Source organism: Varanus komodoensis, unplaced genomic scaffold, assembly GCF_004798865.1.
Source record: "Varanus komodoensis strain SLA01 unplaced genomic scaffold, ASM479886v1 scaffold46_3, whole genome shotgun sequence".
Classification (NCBI taxonomy): domain Eukaryota; kingdom Metazoa; phylum Chordata; class Lepidosauria; order Squamata; family Varanidae; genus Varanus; species Varanus komodoensis.
This window is the reverse complement of record NW_025336044.1, coordinates 684,941-698,523: the sequence shown is the minus strand read 5'-3', so window position 1 is coordinate 698,523 and position 13,583 is coordinate 684,941. Positions and strand designations below refer to the sequence as shown.

Below are 13,583 nucleotides of genomic sequence, written 5' to 3'. Positions count from 1 at the left end.
GAACTGACCTAAAACCACATTTTATCATGCAGAAACAGAACTATACACTAGTGAGATAAAGGAAAGTCTTCAGTTTAACGCATGTGAAGACTTGCTAAGCCCTCTGGGAAAGCCTTTTAGAAAGTAAAGTGCTAAGCAATTTGACAGTGATTTGATCCACAAAAGCCAAAAATTTGGGCAGAAGTATATACTGCCAGCAGCCCTACATTTATTTTATTTACAACATTTATATACCAATTCCCAGTCTGAACAGATGCTGCAGCACGGAATAAGAAGATACAAGAATAGAGCATGATATTAAAACAGAATACCAATAAAATAAAAACAGTGGCTGATCAACTAAAGTCTTCCTGAAGTGAAAGTATTTTCTGGAGGTAGCAGAAACAATATAGCATTGGTATCTAGAGGCAGGAAGTTCCAGAAAAATGGTACTTTCACACTGAAGCCTCTTTTCTGGATGGACTCCAGTTGGGCTATAGGTACACTTGGGACCACCAGGAGCATGCCATTTGATGACCTAAATGACCAAGCAGATTTAAAGGAGAGTAGGACCAGCAAACCCTTCTCACAAGTATCCTGGTCCCAAGTTGCTTAGAGCTTCATACACCAGTACCAACACCTTAAGACACATGCCATCCAGTTTCTGCTTAGCCCGCATCATCACCAGAAATCCATTATATCCTGTCTAGCTTTTAATTTACATGCTTCACCTACAACTAAGTAATGGTATCCAATATCCTTTTTCATGCAACAGACTGGTTGGGAGACTTCTCTTTCTTACAGCACTTTATTTACATTAGAACAGTAAAAAGCAATTAAGTTCCACCAGGGTAAATTGTTCTTATGCAGCTAAAGCCACGTCCATTTAGATGACCTTTTTATACAGTATATGAATCATTAATACTCTGACAATTAGTAACAAGAATATTTAAAGAAAAAGACCACGTTCACTGGAACTTGACATAGGTAACTGAAAGAGACTGATCTGACAAACCATTTGCATGCTGACTATATTAGCCATGATAGCAACAATAACGGAACAGCAATCCTCATGGGCAGCATACTGCTTATTATCAGGTATATGGAAAAAAACAATGTGGCTTAACTGGAAATTATTTACTGATTCATTTCTGCTCTCCATGAGTAAAGGAGAGCAGCTAATTCTGGGAAGGCAGATTTGACTAAACCCCAGAAATACCCAGCTGGCACTTCCAACCAATCAGATGCTCTTCTCACCGCTGCTGCCGCCCCAGCAGGGAACGCTGCAAGACAGGCATCCTGTGGAGGAGGAAAGGAGCCCGCCCACCCGCCCACCCGACTGCACAGAAGGAGGGCAAAGCAAAGTCCCCTGCTCTCAAGCAGCAGGTGCCACATCTAGGCAATGGGACATTCAAAGGCAGCAATCAGTGGAGTCCAAGAGTCAAGTTCACCAAGCTGTTGCAGCAGGCATCCCAGCCAAGCAAGGGGTGTCCAAAAGTGTGGTCCAAGGAGACGGTCAAAGGTCAAGAAATTTGTTTGATCTGAAAAGTCCAACAAGCACTGACGAAACTCTGTTGTCTACATCAAAGAACAAGCTCCAGCTGAACTAATTTATAGCTGGCTGTAAATCAGTACAGCTGGCTAAGCCAGTCAGCACTTTGCTTTTAAGGGAGGCCCCACAATCTGTCTCGTGTTTGGACTGCCACTGTCTGCTTGTAATCCTCCTCCTTTCCACAGGGTGAATTCCCTCTGTTCTGCCCCCTGCCCTTGGGAAGCCCAGGAGCAATCCAGGAGGGCTGCGGGTTGGTCTTCTGATGGAAGGCTGTTGCCTGCACCTGCAGCCCTGCTGCCTGGCTCTCCCCACCTTCTTCTGGCAGAGCTTTCTCCGAGTAGAGCATGACACCAACTGCAGGCATAGCTAGACTCCTCCACGCACAGAGAACAGAACTTCACGACTACGAGGTCCTGTTTCTTCCATGAGTGCAGGAGACCAGCTGGCTCTAGATGGAAAAACAGTTCAGCCCCACATGAGCAAAGATACCCTTCTAGCCAGCCACCTACTAAGAAGAAAGAACTCTCTGTGGAACTGGCCTGCACCCTCGGCTGAGGCCAAACAATCAATCTTAGAATGCCTCATAAATTTATTTATATCCCACCTTTTCCTTGAAGGAACTCCTCTTCCTCCCCTCCATCTCATCCTCCCACCACCCTGTCAGGTCACTTGGGCTGTGAGTAAGTGATTGGCCCACAGCCACCCAGAGAGCTTACGAATTCCTGCTGTAACAGAAACAGAGCGAGCTGTGGTGGGCCAGGTGGATGAGGACGTGTCAAGCTTCCATCAGCTCCACAATGCCAGAGAGTCTCTTTCCTTGAGACATTCCTTTGCAAACCTGAGGATCTCCATTCTAGACTTCTGCTAGCAATGCTGCTACTGAGGCGACTTGCTAAGTGAAGTCCTGGGTATCTTTGTTCAGTGACCTGTTCTGAAGAAGAATGTTGGCCTTCATGAAGATTTCCCAAGCCGTTATACTAGAAGTTGTGAAGGTACACAACCAAAGTGCACAACCAACCTCAAAGCCTCTGTAGAAGCAGCTGTTTCTGCATCCCTGTCATGTAGCTCAGAAGGAAGCTTATCGCACTTGCCATGAAAAGGGAGCTGGAAGTAAGGACTGGGCTGTCTACTCTTGGAACACCAGCTCCTGCATGAAGTCACCCTGAAAAGCATAAGACTTGTTGCAGCAGTGATGGGACGGTCTAGTGATGACTTTTGCCACTCCCTGCACAGGATTTCCTGCAAAATGAGCAGCAAGGGAACTGGTAGGTGAGAAAGAGGATTGCTGCAAAGACCGCCCCTGCTCTTGCCCTCCTTATGCATCTTTGCAAGGTTGAAGGGGCATCCTCTTGGTGCAAGAGCTCCAGGATGCCAAAGAAACTAGAAATCAGCTCTGGGAAGGCTTCTGGTGGGAAGAGTTGTCCCTGGGGCTGCCCGTCCATGTGCTAAGGCAGCTCACATATACAGTGCGGGGCAAACTATCTTCCTCCCGTCCCCGATTCTGCTCGTGTTGTCTGCAGGCTGGCATTCTCATCCCAAAGGAGCAGTGTTGAGGTCTTGCGCACGTGTCCATGTGGTGGCAACCCAAGGCTTGCCCACATGGAGAAGTGTATGGGGGGGGGGGGGACGGTTCTCTGCAGCCCAGCTGTCAAGCCAGGCCTTCCCTTTCCTACTGGGTTTTTGGCCTAGCTTCACAGTGGGGCTGAACGTCTGCCACACCCTCCCGCAACTATCCCAATCTTTTTCTTCCTTCTCTCCGTCCTTTTTGTTTGCCATTGTTGCTGTTGTGGTGAACATGGGAGCCAATAAAGTCTGCCTCCCACCACAAGGCAATAAGAGTAACTGGAGACTTCTGAGGAGGAGTTCAGTCAAGTCTTTCTTCATAGCCCAGGAGGTGGGGCCTCCCAAAACTAGCTGGCCTTCGACGCTCATGGGAGAACTATCATCTACTACTACTTTGGTTGTGTACTTCAAATGGCATGTGCTTGTTTGTTACTGGATTAGATGGACCTTGGTCTGATCCAGTGAAGCAATTGTTAATATTTTTATGTTCTTACCCTAAGGCTTCAATGATAACTTCAAAGTTAGTTTCCTGCGCTGTATTTATACCATTGTCCATAGAGCAAAGAACACAGAGCTCTGCAGTGCAGCAGCAAACCTGCTCATTGCTCATGAGAAAAAAAGAAGAATGAAACAACATGGTCCTGAGGTATCTTTAAGGAAAGTATTACTCTGAAATAACTCCATCTATTCTAAACCTGTAACAAATATTAAAAATCCATGGAGCAGTATTTGGTACAAATCCAGAAGCTCTCTTACCATACTGTTGTTCAGATTCTTGTCAACCTTGCAGAATGTATGGGGTGGGGTTTCTCCCTTACTTGGTATAATTATACATATGTCTGTGACAGCCAACATATTCTGTGTCAAGTTCTCCTGGGCTCTTCGGTACGTGATGTACACTTTTTGCGATGAGGCTCCACCGCTGATATTTGCAGGGTGACCGTATGGAGTGGCTTGAATGATTTTACAGCCCTGCTTTAATCTCTCTTTTCCGTCATATAAAACCCTAGACAAAAAGCAACGCAAAAGCACATGTATTTAGAAAGGCATTAAAATCTGAAGTGGCATCCCACCCTGTCTCCAACCCTCTGCTGCAAATTCCTCCAGGTTTCATCGCAGATTCTGAGTCCCAGGACTGTCTAGTGAGCCAGTGCTTTTCAAATAAAAATAGCTCAATTCATTGCTAGTGCTATCTTAATAATTAGAAGTACAGTGATGCTAATACGCATTACTCACCCTAGATCAGTAAGTGGGGGCTTATCCCTTCCTCTCCTGTAGCACAGGTAAATCTGTGGCCCCACAAGGCTGCCATTGTTGAGATCGGCTGACAGTCCTGATGGAGTTACATCGATGCTTTTGTATCCATGGGGCACTTCCTCCCCCAGAGATTTTATTATGACTGCCACGTCTGTGATGGGTTCTTTTGGTTTTGCAAGTTTGTGACAAGCATCATTGAAGTGGATTTCTTCCTCTAGTGGTTTTGAAATATCAGTCAGTCCTGCCACAACGAAGTAGTCAGCAACTCGAGCACCTCTGTCATCCATCTTCCATTACAGAAGGTTCTAGCTGCAAGTGATAAAGAAGAGTGGAACAGGAGAAGCTTTAATGCCCAGGGCATTGAAAACCAGTAATACCAGGAGTACACTGAGGCGGTGTTCACACGTAATGGCAACCCTTGCTGCAAACCACCCATCCATGGTGAAGCACGACATGCTTCATTTCCATGAATTCCCACAGAGAATCAATGGTTTGTTCTAAGGTTTCCACACTTCACTACTGCTTGTCAATAAGTGTGAATCCAGTTATAATGTTCTTCCATGGTCTCGGCCTTTTGCCACGGAGCTTCTGCATTCCTCCGTTTCTGGCAGTCCCGCTGAGGCAGCTGCAGCCACACTCTGACTGGCTGCCCCTCACTGTCTTCCCAAAGTCCTGCTGCAGCTCCGGAGAGTCAGGCAGCGGGGCCTGACGCCCTGGCATTTCCAGCAGCAGTGACTGCGGAGGCAGCCATCCTTGGTGCTCCCGTCTTGTTGCTGCTCGTGCGACTTTTCTACTCAGGGAGCTAGAGCTTTCTCCTTGTGAACACTTTCTCCTTTACTCAAGAGGAGCACACTGGCCGTGCATGGGCATCGCCATCAGGGCAACTGCCCTGAGAGGCCCAGGCCTCCCAACCTTCTCTTCCACCCTTCCACATAGTCCCTGGCATCCCTGAGGTCAGTCAACAAGACCTGCTGTCCAGTCCCCGCCACCACAGGTGCAGGACAAACACATTCCTTGTGGCCAGCCAGAAAACTTTCCCAGGCAGATGCCCATGGGCACTCCTGGATGTGCTCCCACTGTCCCTGAGAAAGCACCGCATTTTGTGGTGACTTTACCATGTCCTATTCTATGTAAAGCAGCCTTTTCCCTATAATTGAATGAGAACACACAAGGATTCCACTATTTTGTTATACACCCAAGTTCCACCTATAATGATACAAGCACAAGGCCCTAGCGCATGAATGGCTTATCGGGCTTAATGTATCTAAACAAGAATGAATTATCTCTGAAATGAAATGCATTACTTACCAAAATCAAAAATTAATATTTGGCAACATGAACACATTTTGAAGTAGACAGAGTATGTATTCAGTGTAAATTCATACGAAAACCTCAACTATCGCTACTAACTTGTACTCATTTTATCAAGCACAGGCATTTCTCTAAAGCTATACCTTGTTATATAAGCATCTGCTCTTACCCACTTAAATGATGCAACAGAGCTTAGTCACTTGCTCACTAACCCCTCCTTTCCCCAAGGATTTTTTATTTTTGAGTAGCGGTTAAAAGTATAATGAAGAAAACAAATGTGTTCATCACAGAAATATCAGAGTGCCTAATAGCCTGGCAGAACTAATAATTTAAACAGTAAAAATAATCTTATCAATAAGCAAAGAGAGAATGAACTGGGTTAGACAAAATATCACCAGTGTGGGAGGACAACTTGGATATTGACTAGGCATTGGAAGAAGAGAACCTCTCTCAAAGTTGAAAGTGATATGGGAGATCATTGTGCCTACCTCTCTCTTGTCATATTGGGTTTAAGCAGTCTTGTAGTGCTCAAAAACCTTCAGCACTGTTTCTACAGTGGAGGAATAAGAAATCACATGTTACAGGATGAGCTGTAATATTTTAAGAGCTATTTGTCTCTCCTTAACATAGAACTACTTTTAATATCTACCTGAAACACAAGTCAAAAAATATTTTAAAAAATCCAGAGCTGCCCTGTTGGATACATTTCAGACAAGATTTTGGATCTGAAAAGATTTCCAGTAGAAAAACTACATTATACAGAAAGGATAGAAAAAGCAACAAGTACCATATTTAAATTTCTCTAGTAATACTCTGAGGAATACGCTATATAGAATGGCTAACTGGGAAAAGTTATAGAACATTTCTTCTGTCTAAACATACATAGGATTGCACCATTGGACACAGTCACAGACACAATGAAATCAACTCTGTGAAGTTTACAATGAGAGTGACTGTTGGCCCAACATTATCTAATGAGCTTCATGACTGAGCAGAAATTTGAACAATTAATTGGGAATCTTTCAAGACAGCTGAGGATTTATTCTGTTTGTACTATTCATAGCTTTGTCCTTTACATAATGAACCCATGGTTTTTCTTTATATGAAGGCCACAATGGATTCAATTTTTCTGCTTATATCGGAGGATCATGCTCCAAAATGATTTGTCTTTTTAACATCACATGTATATAGAAACATAGAAACAGAGCGAGTCAGAAGGGGTCTCCGGGGCCATCTAGTCTGACCCCCAGCTCCAGGCAGCTTCGTTCATGACATGCCCACCATGTGCATGTCCAGCCTATCCTTGAACACCCTCACCGATGGGGCCTCAAGGACCTCTCGTGGAAGCCCATTCCACACCCTCGGGGTCCTGACTGTCAGGAAATGCTTCCTGGCATCCAAACGAAACCTTGGCTCCCTGAGCTTGGCTCCGTTGGAGAGCGTCCTGCCTTCCTCTGCAGGGGAGAACAGAGTACATGTATATGCACATGCCTTTGGATAAAACATGTATATAACTTGTATATGCCTTTGGATAAAAGTGTGCAAGACTTTGACATTTACTAATTGTATCAATCTGACTTTTTACATGTTTAAATGAGGATTCTATGAGTTACATGCTGCATTTGCTTTTTCACTTTCTTCACTTTATATTACAATGTGTTTTTTAAGTTTTATCTGAGAAGATAAACGGCTTGGGACTAGGATACCTAAAGGAACGCCTACTTCCCTATTTGCCCTCCCGCCCTCTGAGATCAGCAGCAGAAGCCCTTCTCCAGGAACCCTCCGTGAAAGACATCAGGAGGGTGAGCACCCGGAGGAGGGCCTTCTCTGCGGTGGCGCCCCACCTATGGAAAGCGCTCCCCAGAGAGGTCCGCCTGGCGCCGTTGTTATTTGTTTTTCGGCGCCAGGCGAAGACCTTTTTATTTAATCAATATTTTAATAAGTTTTAATATTGAATTTTATCATCATATTTTAACTGCAGCCAGAGTGGGTCGTTAATTTATTTATGTTATGTTAGGTATTTATATTTTATTTGTGAAAGCCGTCCTGAGGCTCTTGCAAAGGACGGCATACAAATATCTTAAATGTCAATTTTTGCATGACATTGTTTTCACTGTGATTTCATCCAGCATTGATTCTTATATACAAATCATTCACAAAGTAATTGAAACAAGTCAGGAAGCATACCTGAACCAATAAAATTGCCTTCACAGTTCACACATGATTTGAGGTTCCCCTCTCTCTTATGCTTCTTTGGCATGTGACTCTCTTTTTGTTGATTGATTTTAAGCTGCTCCAGGAGCCTTCTTCTAGCTGAGGAGGAGAATTAACAATACTTTAAATAAATAAGTGAATAAAATGGCATACCACTCAGAGTCCGTCCGTCCGTCCGTCCGTCCTTCCTTCCAAGAAAGTCAGCTAGACATCACTCACTCTGTTGAGCAATAGCAAACCATATCTCTCATACTCATCATGTCCTACTCAGAGGAAGCTTCCTTCCCTTTATGGACTTTCCAAATGCCAGGAACCACACAGAAAAGCGCTCATTTTGCTGTATGATACGATTTAAATTCCTCTGTTGATACTCACATTTAAATTCCTCTGTTGATATTCACATTTAAATTCCTCTGTTGATACTCACGGGCCAGTTCAAGTACAGCTGAAGGTACATATCGCACTTCCAGCAGCAGGATAAGGCAAGAAACCCTTTCCTACTAACACTAGAATCAATCTACCAGTTAACAACTTTCACAATATTACAAGAGTAGATCAACACAGGTCCATGGTGTGCTTTAGGATCACTAAAGAAAATCCTAGTTAAAAGTGCAACACTAAAAAAGTGAAGAGCTTGTCCATCAATGTAATAATACAGACCATATCAATTCCAGCCCTGTACTGATTAGATGGAAATCAATAAAAGACTGTCTGCGCCCTAATACAATCCCCTTCCCCCGTGCAGACAAAGGGCAAAAGAATCTGTGTCTGTATTTTCTTAGAGGAATGAGATTCCCTCTCCCCAATTCCAAGACTTCTGGAAGTTGATATTAACTGAAAAATCTATCTAATAGAGTAAAAAGTTTTATTTCTTAAATTGAAATAAATAGGCAAGATTTTTAAATCCTCCCCATATAATTACCCATCTGAAAAATAGACCACCCGGGTGTCAATTTATCTAAAGCCAGGCACTCTGGCAGAAGGGAGAAAAGGAAACAAAGATGACTCATCCCCGAGCTCCCAATCCTCTCTCTCTAAAAGCAAGCTACTCCTCCAAAATAGTTAATTCTCACAGACTATGATTTCAATGAACTTCAGATTCTGGAAACATAATTTAATGAGATCTCCTTTTTAAGACAGACTAATTATCTCCTAGTAACTTAAGACTAATTAAACTCATCTGGGATCTTTTTCCAGTTTATTTTTACAAAACCATCATTTTGCCAAGCCTTAGCAAACTCACAATTTCAAGTTAGAAATGTTTTTTCTTTCCTTTCTTGTGAAATGCCAGAAGGCACCTCAAAGCTGTATTTCCTAATATAAGCCTCAAACATTCCAAAACCCAGTAAAGATTGTGTCATTTAAACCTCCTATAACGTCAAAAGGCAATTGCTTAAGAACCCATTTTTGAGAAACAAAAGGAGCATATTCCAACAAAGATTAATCAACAAAGAGCCACATTTGGTCCTATTATTTACAGAGACAGTGTAATCCATTTTCACATTCCTCATTTTAAAAGAATGTTTCCAACACAACTAACTCTATGAGAGAAAGCAACATTCCATTACATTCTTTGGAATCTTCCACTCGTCTTAACAGCTCAGAATTTCTTCCCAAATTTATTTTAGTAATCATACCTTTGTATCCTGCCCTTCTTTGATGGAACTCAGACTGGCAAGGGCTTCTCCATTCACTTCCATAGAAAGGGACTGTGTGTTGAGCCACTTCTTAAATTTAACTAGATGAGAAAGCCTGCTCATTCACAAAACACACCAAGATATGGTCTAAGGTTCAGGAGCTCTAACAGGGAGTCGCACTCACTACTGCAAACATAACGACTTTCTCTGAGTGACAGATTTGCATGTGTGAAGTGAAATATAAACAAGATGCTCTAAGGCTGATAGTTGACTCTTAAATCCGTTATTTGTGCTTCTTTTAAACCTGTCTCAACAACTATTTTGGTCAACTTTAACTGTATCAAGCATGTCGTGGGGTGCTAAGGGTATGGAGCCCAACCATCCAAGCTTGGATTCTAATATTTTGACAAGTGGCATATGCAAACTGATCCTGCAAAGTGAGACACAAGCAATTTTACTATAATTGGGGTGGGGTGGGGTGGGGACCCAGCAGAAAGATCAAACAAAACCCATACATTTAGCAGTCAGCACCCACACGAAGAAATTACCTTTATGATAGTAAAGGTTTAAAAAAAGTTCATGTGCGCTACACATACAGAATGGACATCCCATTCAGCTAATCCTATGCAGATGGGTATTGTATAAAATTGGTGTTCTGATAAATGAGGATTTTATGACTAGCCATGACTATCATGGAAGCTATTTTTATTTATTTATTTAAAAGCTTTCTATCCCGTCCCCTACAAACATCTTATATTTTGAGTAGGTAAGTTCCATACATGGCAGCTATTTTGTGAGAGAACCCACAGTACTATCAAAAATTCCAAATGTGCTAACTGACCCAGAAAAGTTGGAGACTTAGAGACATATAGTGTACAGCCAACATTCCAGCTTTTCTGCCCATTACAGACATCAATTTTCCCCCAGATTATATATTTATATTGGTGTACTTAATCAATCCAGAAGTGAAAGAGAATATATTATATGTGCCACAGAAAATTCAGAGAAAATGTAACATTTACTTAAGAAAAGAAAAGACGAAAGCCAGCACATCTCTCCACTAATCAGCTTACTTCAAACAGTTTCAGGAGCCAAGTACAAAGCCCCTGTTTCTAACGTATATGTCAACATATGTCTTGGTTGGGGTGGGTCAGAAACATATTTGTGCATTCTTTAAATAGAACATGAGATTAGCAGGGGCCCAAAGCGACCAATATAATTAACAAGCCATTAAGTGTTACTAACATCTTGCCTGCTGTCTCCTCCAGTTATTACAGACAGGACAACACAAAAATGTCACAGTCTGCAAAAACAGCTGTTTTTATGTCCAAACAGGTACATTAATCCCTTTGCTTTGGAAATAACCTGTTCTTCATAACCATGCAGAATTCATGGTAAAAAGGTGCTGGGCAAGAAAAGAGAGCCAGTGTGGTGTAGCGGTTAAGAGCACGGGACTGGGACTCAGAGGATCTGGGTTCTAGTCCCGGCTCAGCCATGGAGCCAACTGGGTGACTTTGGGCCAGTCACAGACTCTCAGCCCAACCTACCTCACAGGGTTGTTGTGGGGATAAGATGGAGGAGGAGAATGATGTTAGCTGCCTTGAGCCCTTTGTAGGAAAAAGGCAGGATATAAATTGAAAAATAAAATAAAAATAAAATAAAAAAAGGCAGTCCTACTATGAAGCAATGTGAGATGAGTGCACACTGGATATGTGAAGGAGAGCGGAGTGAGAGATGGGTAGATCCAATCACAGGACAGTGTCAGCAAATTATTCTACCAAGCTCTTGTTCATTTCAACAAGGAGAACTTCCTGAAGGATTGTTTCCTTATTAATCAGCAGTAAAGTGGGTGCCATTTGGATTTTCCACTTCAAGTGTCAAAATGTACTGAGCCAGCTCAAGATGAGTATATCCATACGCATACCATTCCATGCAAGATAAAGTTTTTATAATATCTGAGATTAACTGTGCTTGCTGGACTTAAACATCTTTCTATGTCTTCCTTCACAGAGGCCCAGAATGTCTGTCAACAGGACTGTAACCTGGCAGAGTCATCAAAGTGCTACTCAGCATCAGTATCTGTGCATGATTAATAGCTGCAAGCAATCACTACCTTCCTTTCTCCTCATGTCATTTGAAAGCTTTAATCTACATCTTTAAAAAAGAAAGCAAAGAAAAGCCTTAAAATAGAGAAAAACACAACCTCAAGTTTCCACTTCTACCACAGAAGTCTATTGCATGCAAAAAGACAATATAATTCCTGATTATGAAAGATTAATAGACACTGGACCACCTAACTCTTACTGGCATAGATTTTTAAAAGTCTTGAATTAAATACCTTCCCTCTTCATATAAAAGCTCTACCATTCTTATGGGGTGGGGGGAACTCATCAGCACTCTTCCTAAAATAAAAAAAGCCCAGGCATTTAATTTAGATGGAAGGATAATTCTCTGCCCATATGTTCCTAACATATAAACTCACAAACACACATGCTGTCATCACCCGTAGTGAAGAGTAAAGGAGTCATGGGGCAACCACTGATTTGATTTTCCTGGGAGTCTACATAGATCTTGTCGCTGTCTCCCTGGAAACACCAGGACTGCTCCTTTACTTTTTATATTCCCTCCCTCTCCCAGAACAGTACTGCGTTTGCCATTTCCCAACACATTCCCTAATATTTGCTTGCAATTGCAAAGTTTCAAGAAGTGCCCAGTTAACTTGCTGCATCCCAGTCACCTATGAACCACTTATCCCACTTCCCCAGCATTTCCCCTCTCTGGCCTTCCCATCACAGCCTAAACTATCATCCTATCCTCTATCACCAGTTTTACTTCGTATGTCCGGCACTGTCTTCCTCAAATGGCATCCCGCTCCACCAACACAAAGACAAACAGTAGCTAGTGCCTTCCTCAAATAGCATCCACCCTCATATCCTAATATACACACTCCCCAAATTGGACAAAAGGTACAATATACCCCTGCTGACGGAGGGCTCTGTTCATATGCCATCTGTGCCATTAGCTCTATAAAGATGGTATCCTTCAAATTTTGTTATGGGATCCAATATGAATACCTGACTTAGAAACCTAGAAACAAGCAAGTCAGAAGGAGTCTCCTGGGCCATCTGGTCTGAGCCTACAGCACCAAGCAATCATTCCCACAAGAGTTACTCATTTTGAATAAATAAAATATCCAGTCCCAATCTCACAACTACCATTAACTCTCTACAAGTCATGGGACTCCTTTTCAGTCACTGCTTCAGTGCGAGGTAATAACTACTGACCTATCTTTCGGGATTATTAAAAGGATTATCCTGAGATAGGTGTACTTTATGAAGCACTTATACATCACATTCAGAAAAGAACTCTAAATAAGAATAACAGCAAGGTTCCAATATAGTTCTTGCTTTACATCGGAGAGTATGGCTTCTGACAACAGAATCCTACACATACCTATCTAGAATTCAATGGCTCCTACTTCCTAAAGAATTCCTATAGAATTCCATGAACCTTCCTGCCAAGTAAGTGTGCACAGGGCTGCAGCCTCGAATGAAAATATCTGGAACGGCCTCGCATACAAAAGAGCACAAACTGCAATGCAAGAGGTTACGTGTTGCAACCCAGGCGCCTGTCAACAGACAAGGGGACGTATGCAAAGAGGGGACGCGTGTCCGTCCGACGGACTCAGGCAGGGGATGCATCGCCGGGATGTACCCTCAGCACCGCCGGGGGAGACGGCGCTTGCTCTCCCGGCCACGGAGCATCCCCGCGCCTGCACTTTCTCCCGCCGCGCCATCACGGGGGAAGAGCGAGGGCACGCACGGCCTGGCGGCCCCTGGAAATGCGGCGGCCGCTGGACTTGCTCCCAGCGCCGCTTTCCGCATCCCTTCCTGACCTCCGCTCGGGGGCGACCCAAGCCTCCGCACCTCGACACGTGTACGGGCGTGCTGTGGCAGACATGGGGGGAAAACGTGGGGAGGACCGTGCGCGCCGGGGCTCCCCCGCGGCCCTCGCCCGGCTTAGCCCCCCCCCCCGCCCCAAAAGGCGCGTCGGAAAAGGCCTCTACGAAT

The 13,583-nt window shown here is 43.5% G+C and overlaps 1 protein-coding gene across 1 annotated transcript in view; it reads right to left on the bottom strand.

The window, feature by feature from the left end:
* Positions 1-11,023, bottom strand: part of DENND4A (DENN domain containing 4A) — a 57,460-nt gene extending 46,437 nt beyond the window's left edge. The window contains exons 1-4 of the mRNA XM_044444996.1: positions 7,850-11,023; positions 6,151-6,212; positions 4,331-4,660; positions 3,851-4,100 (exon numbers count right to left, since the gene is read on the bottom strand). Of these exons, the coding sequence (XP_044300931.1) occupies positions 3,851-4,100; positions 4,331-4,638 (558 nt within the window). The 5' untranslated portion in view covers positions 4,639-4,660; positions 6,151-6,212; positions 7,850-11,023. The remainder of the gene's footprint in view (positions 1-3,850; positions 4,101-4,330; positions 4,661-6,150; positions 6,213-7,849) is intronic.
* Positions 11,024-13,583: the final 2,560 nt, after the last annotated feature.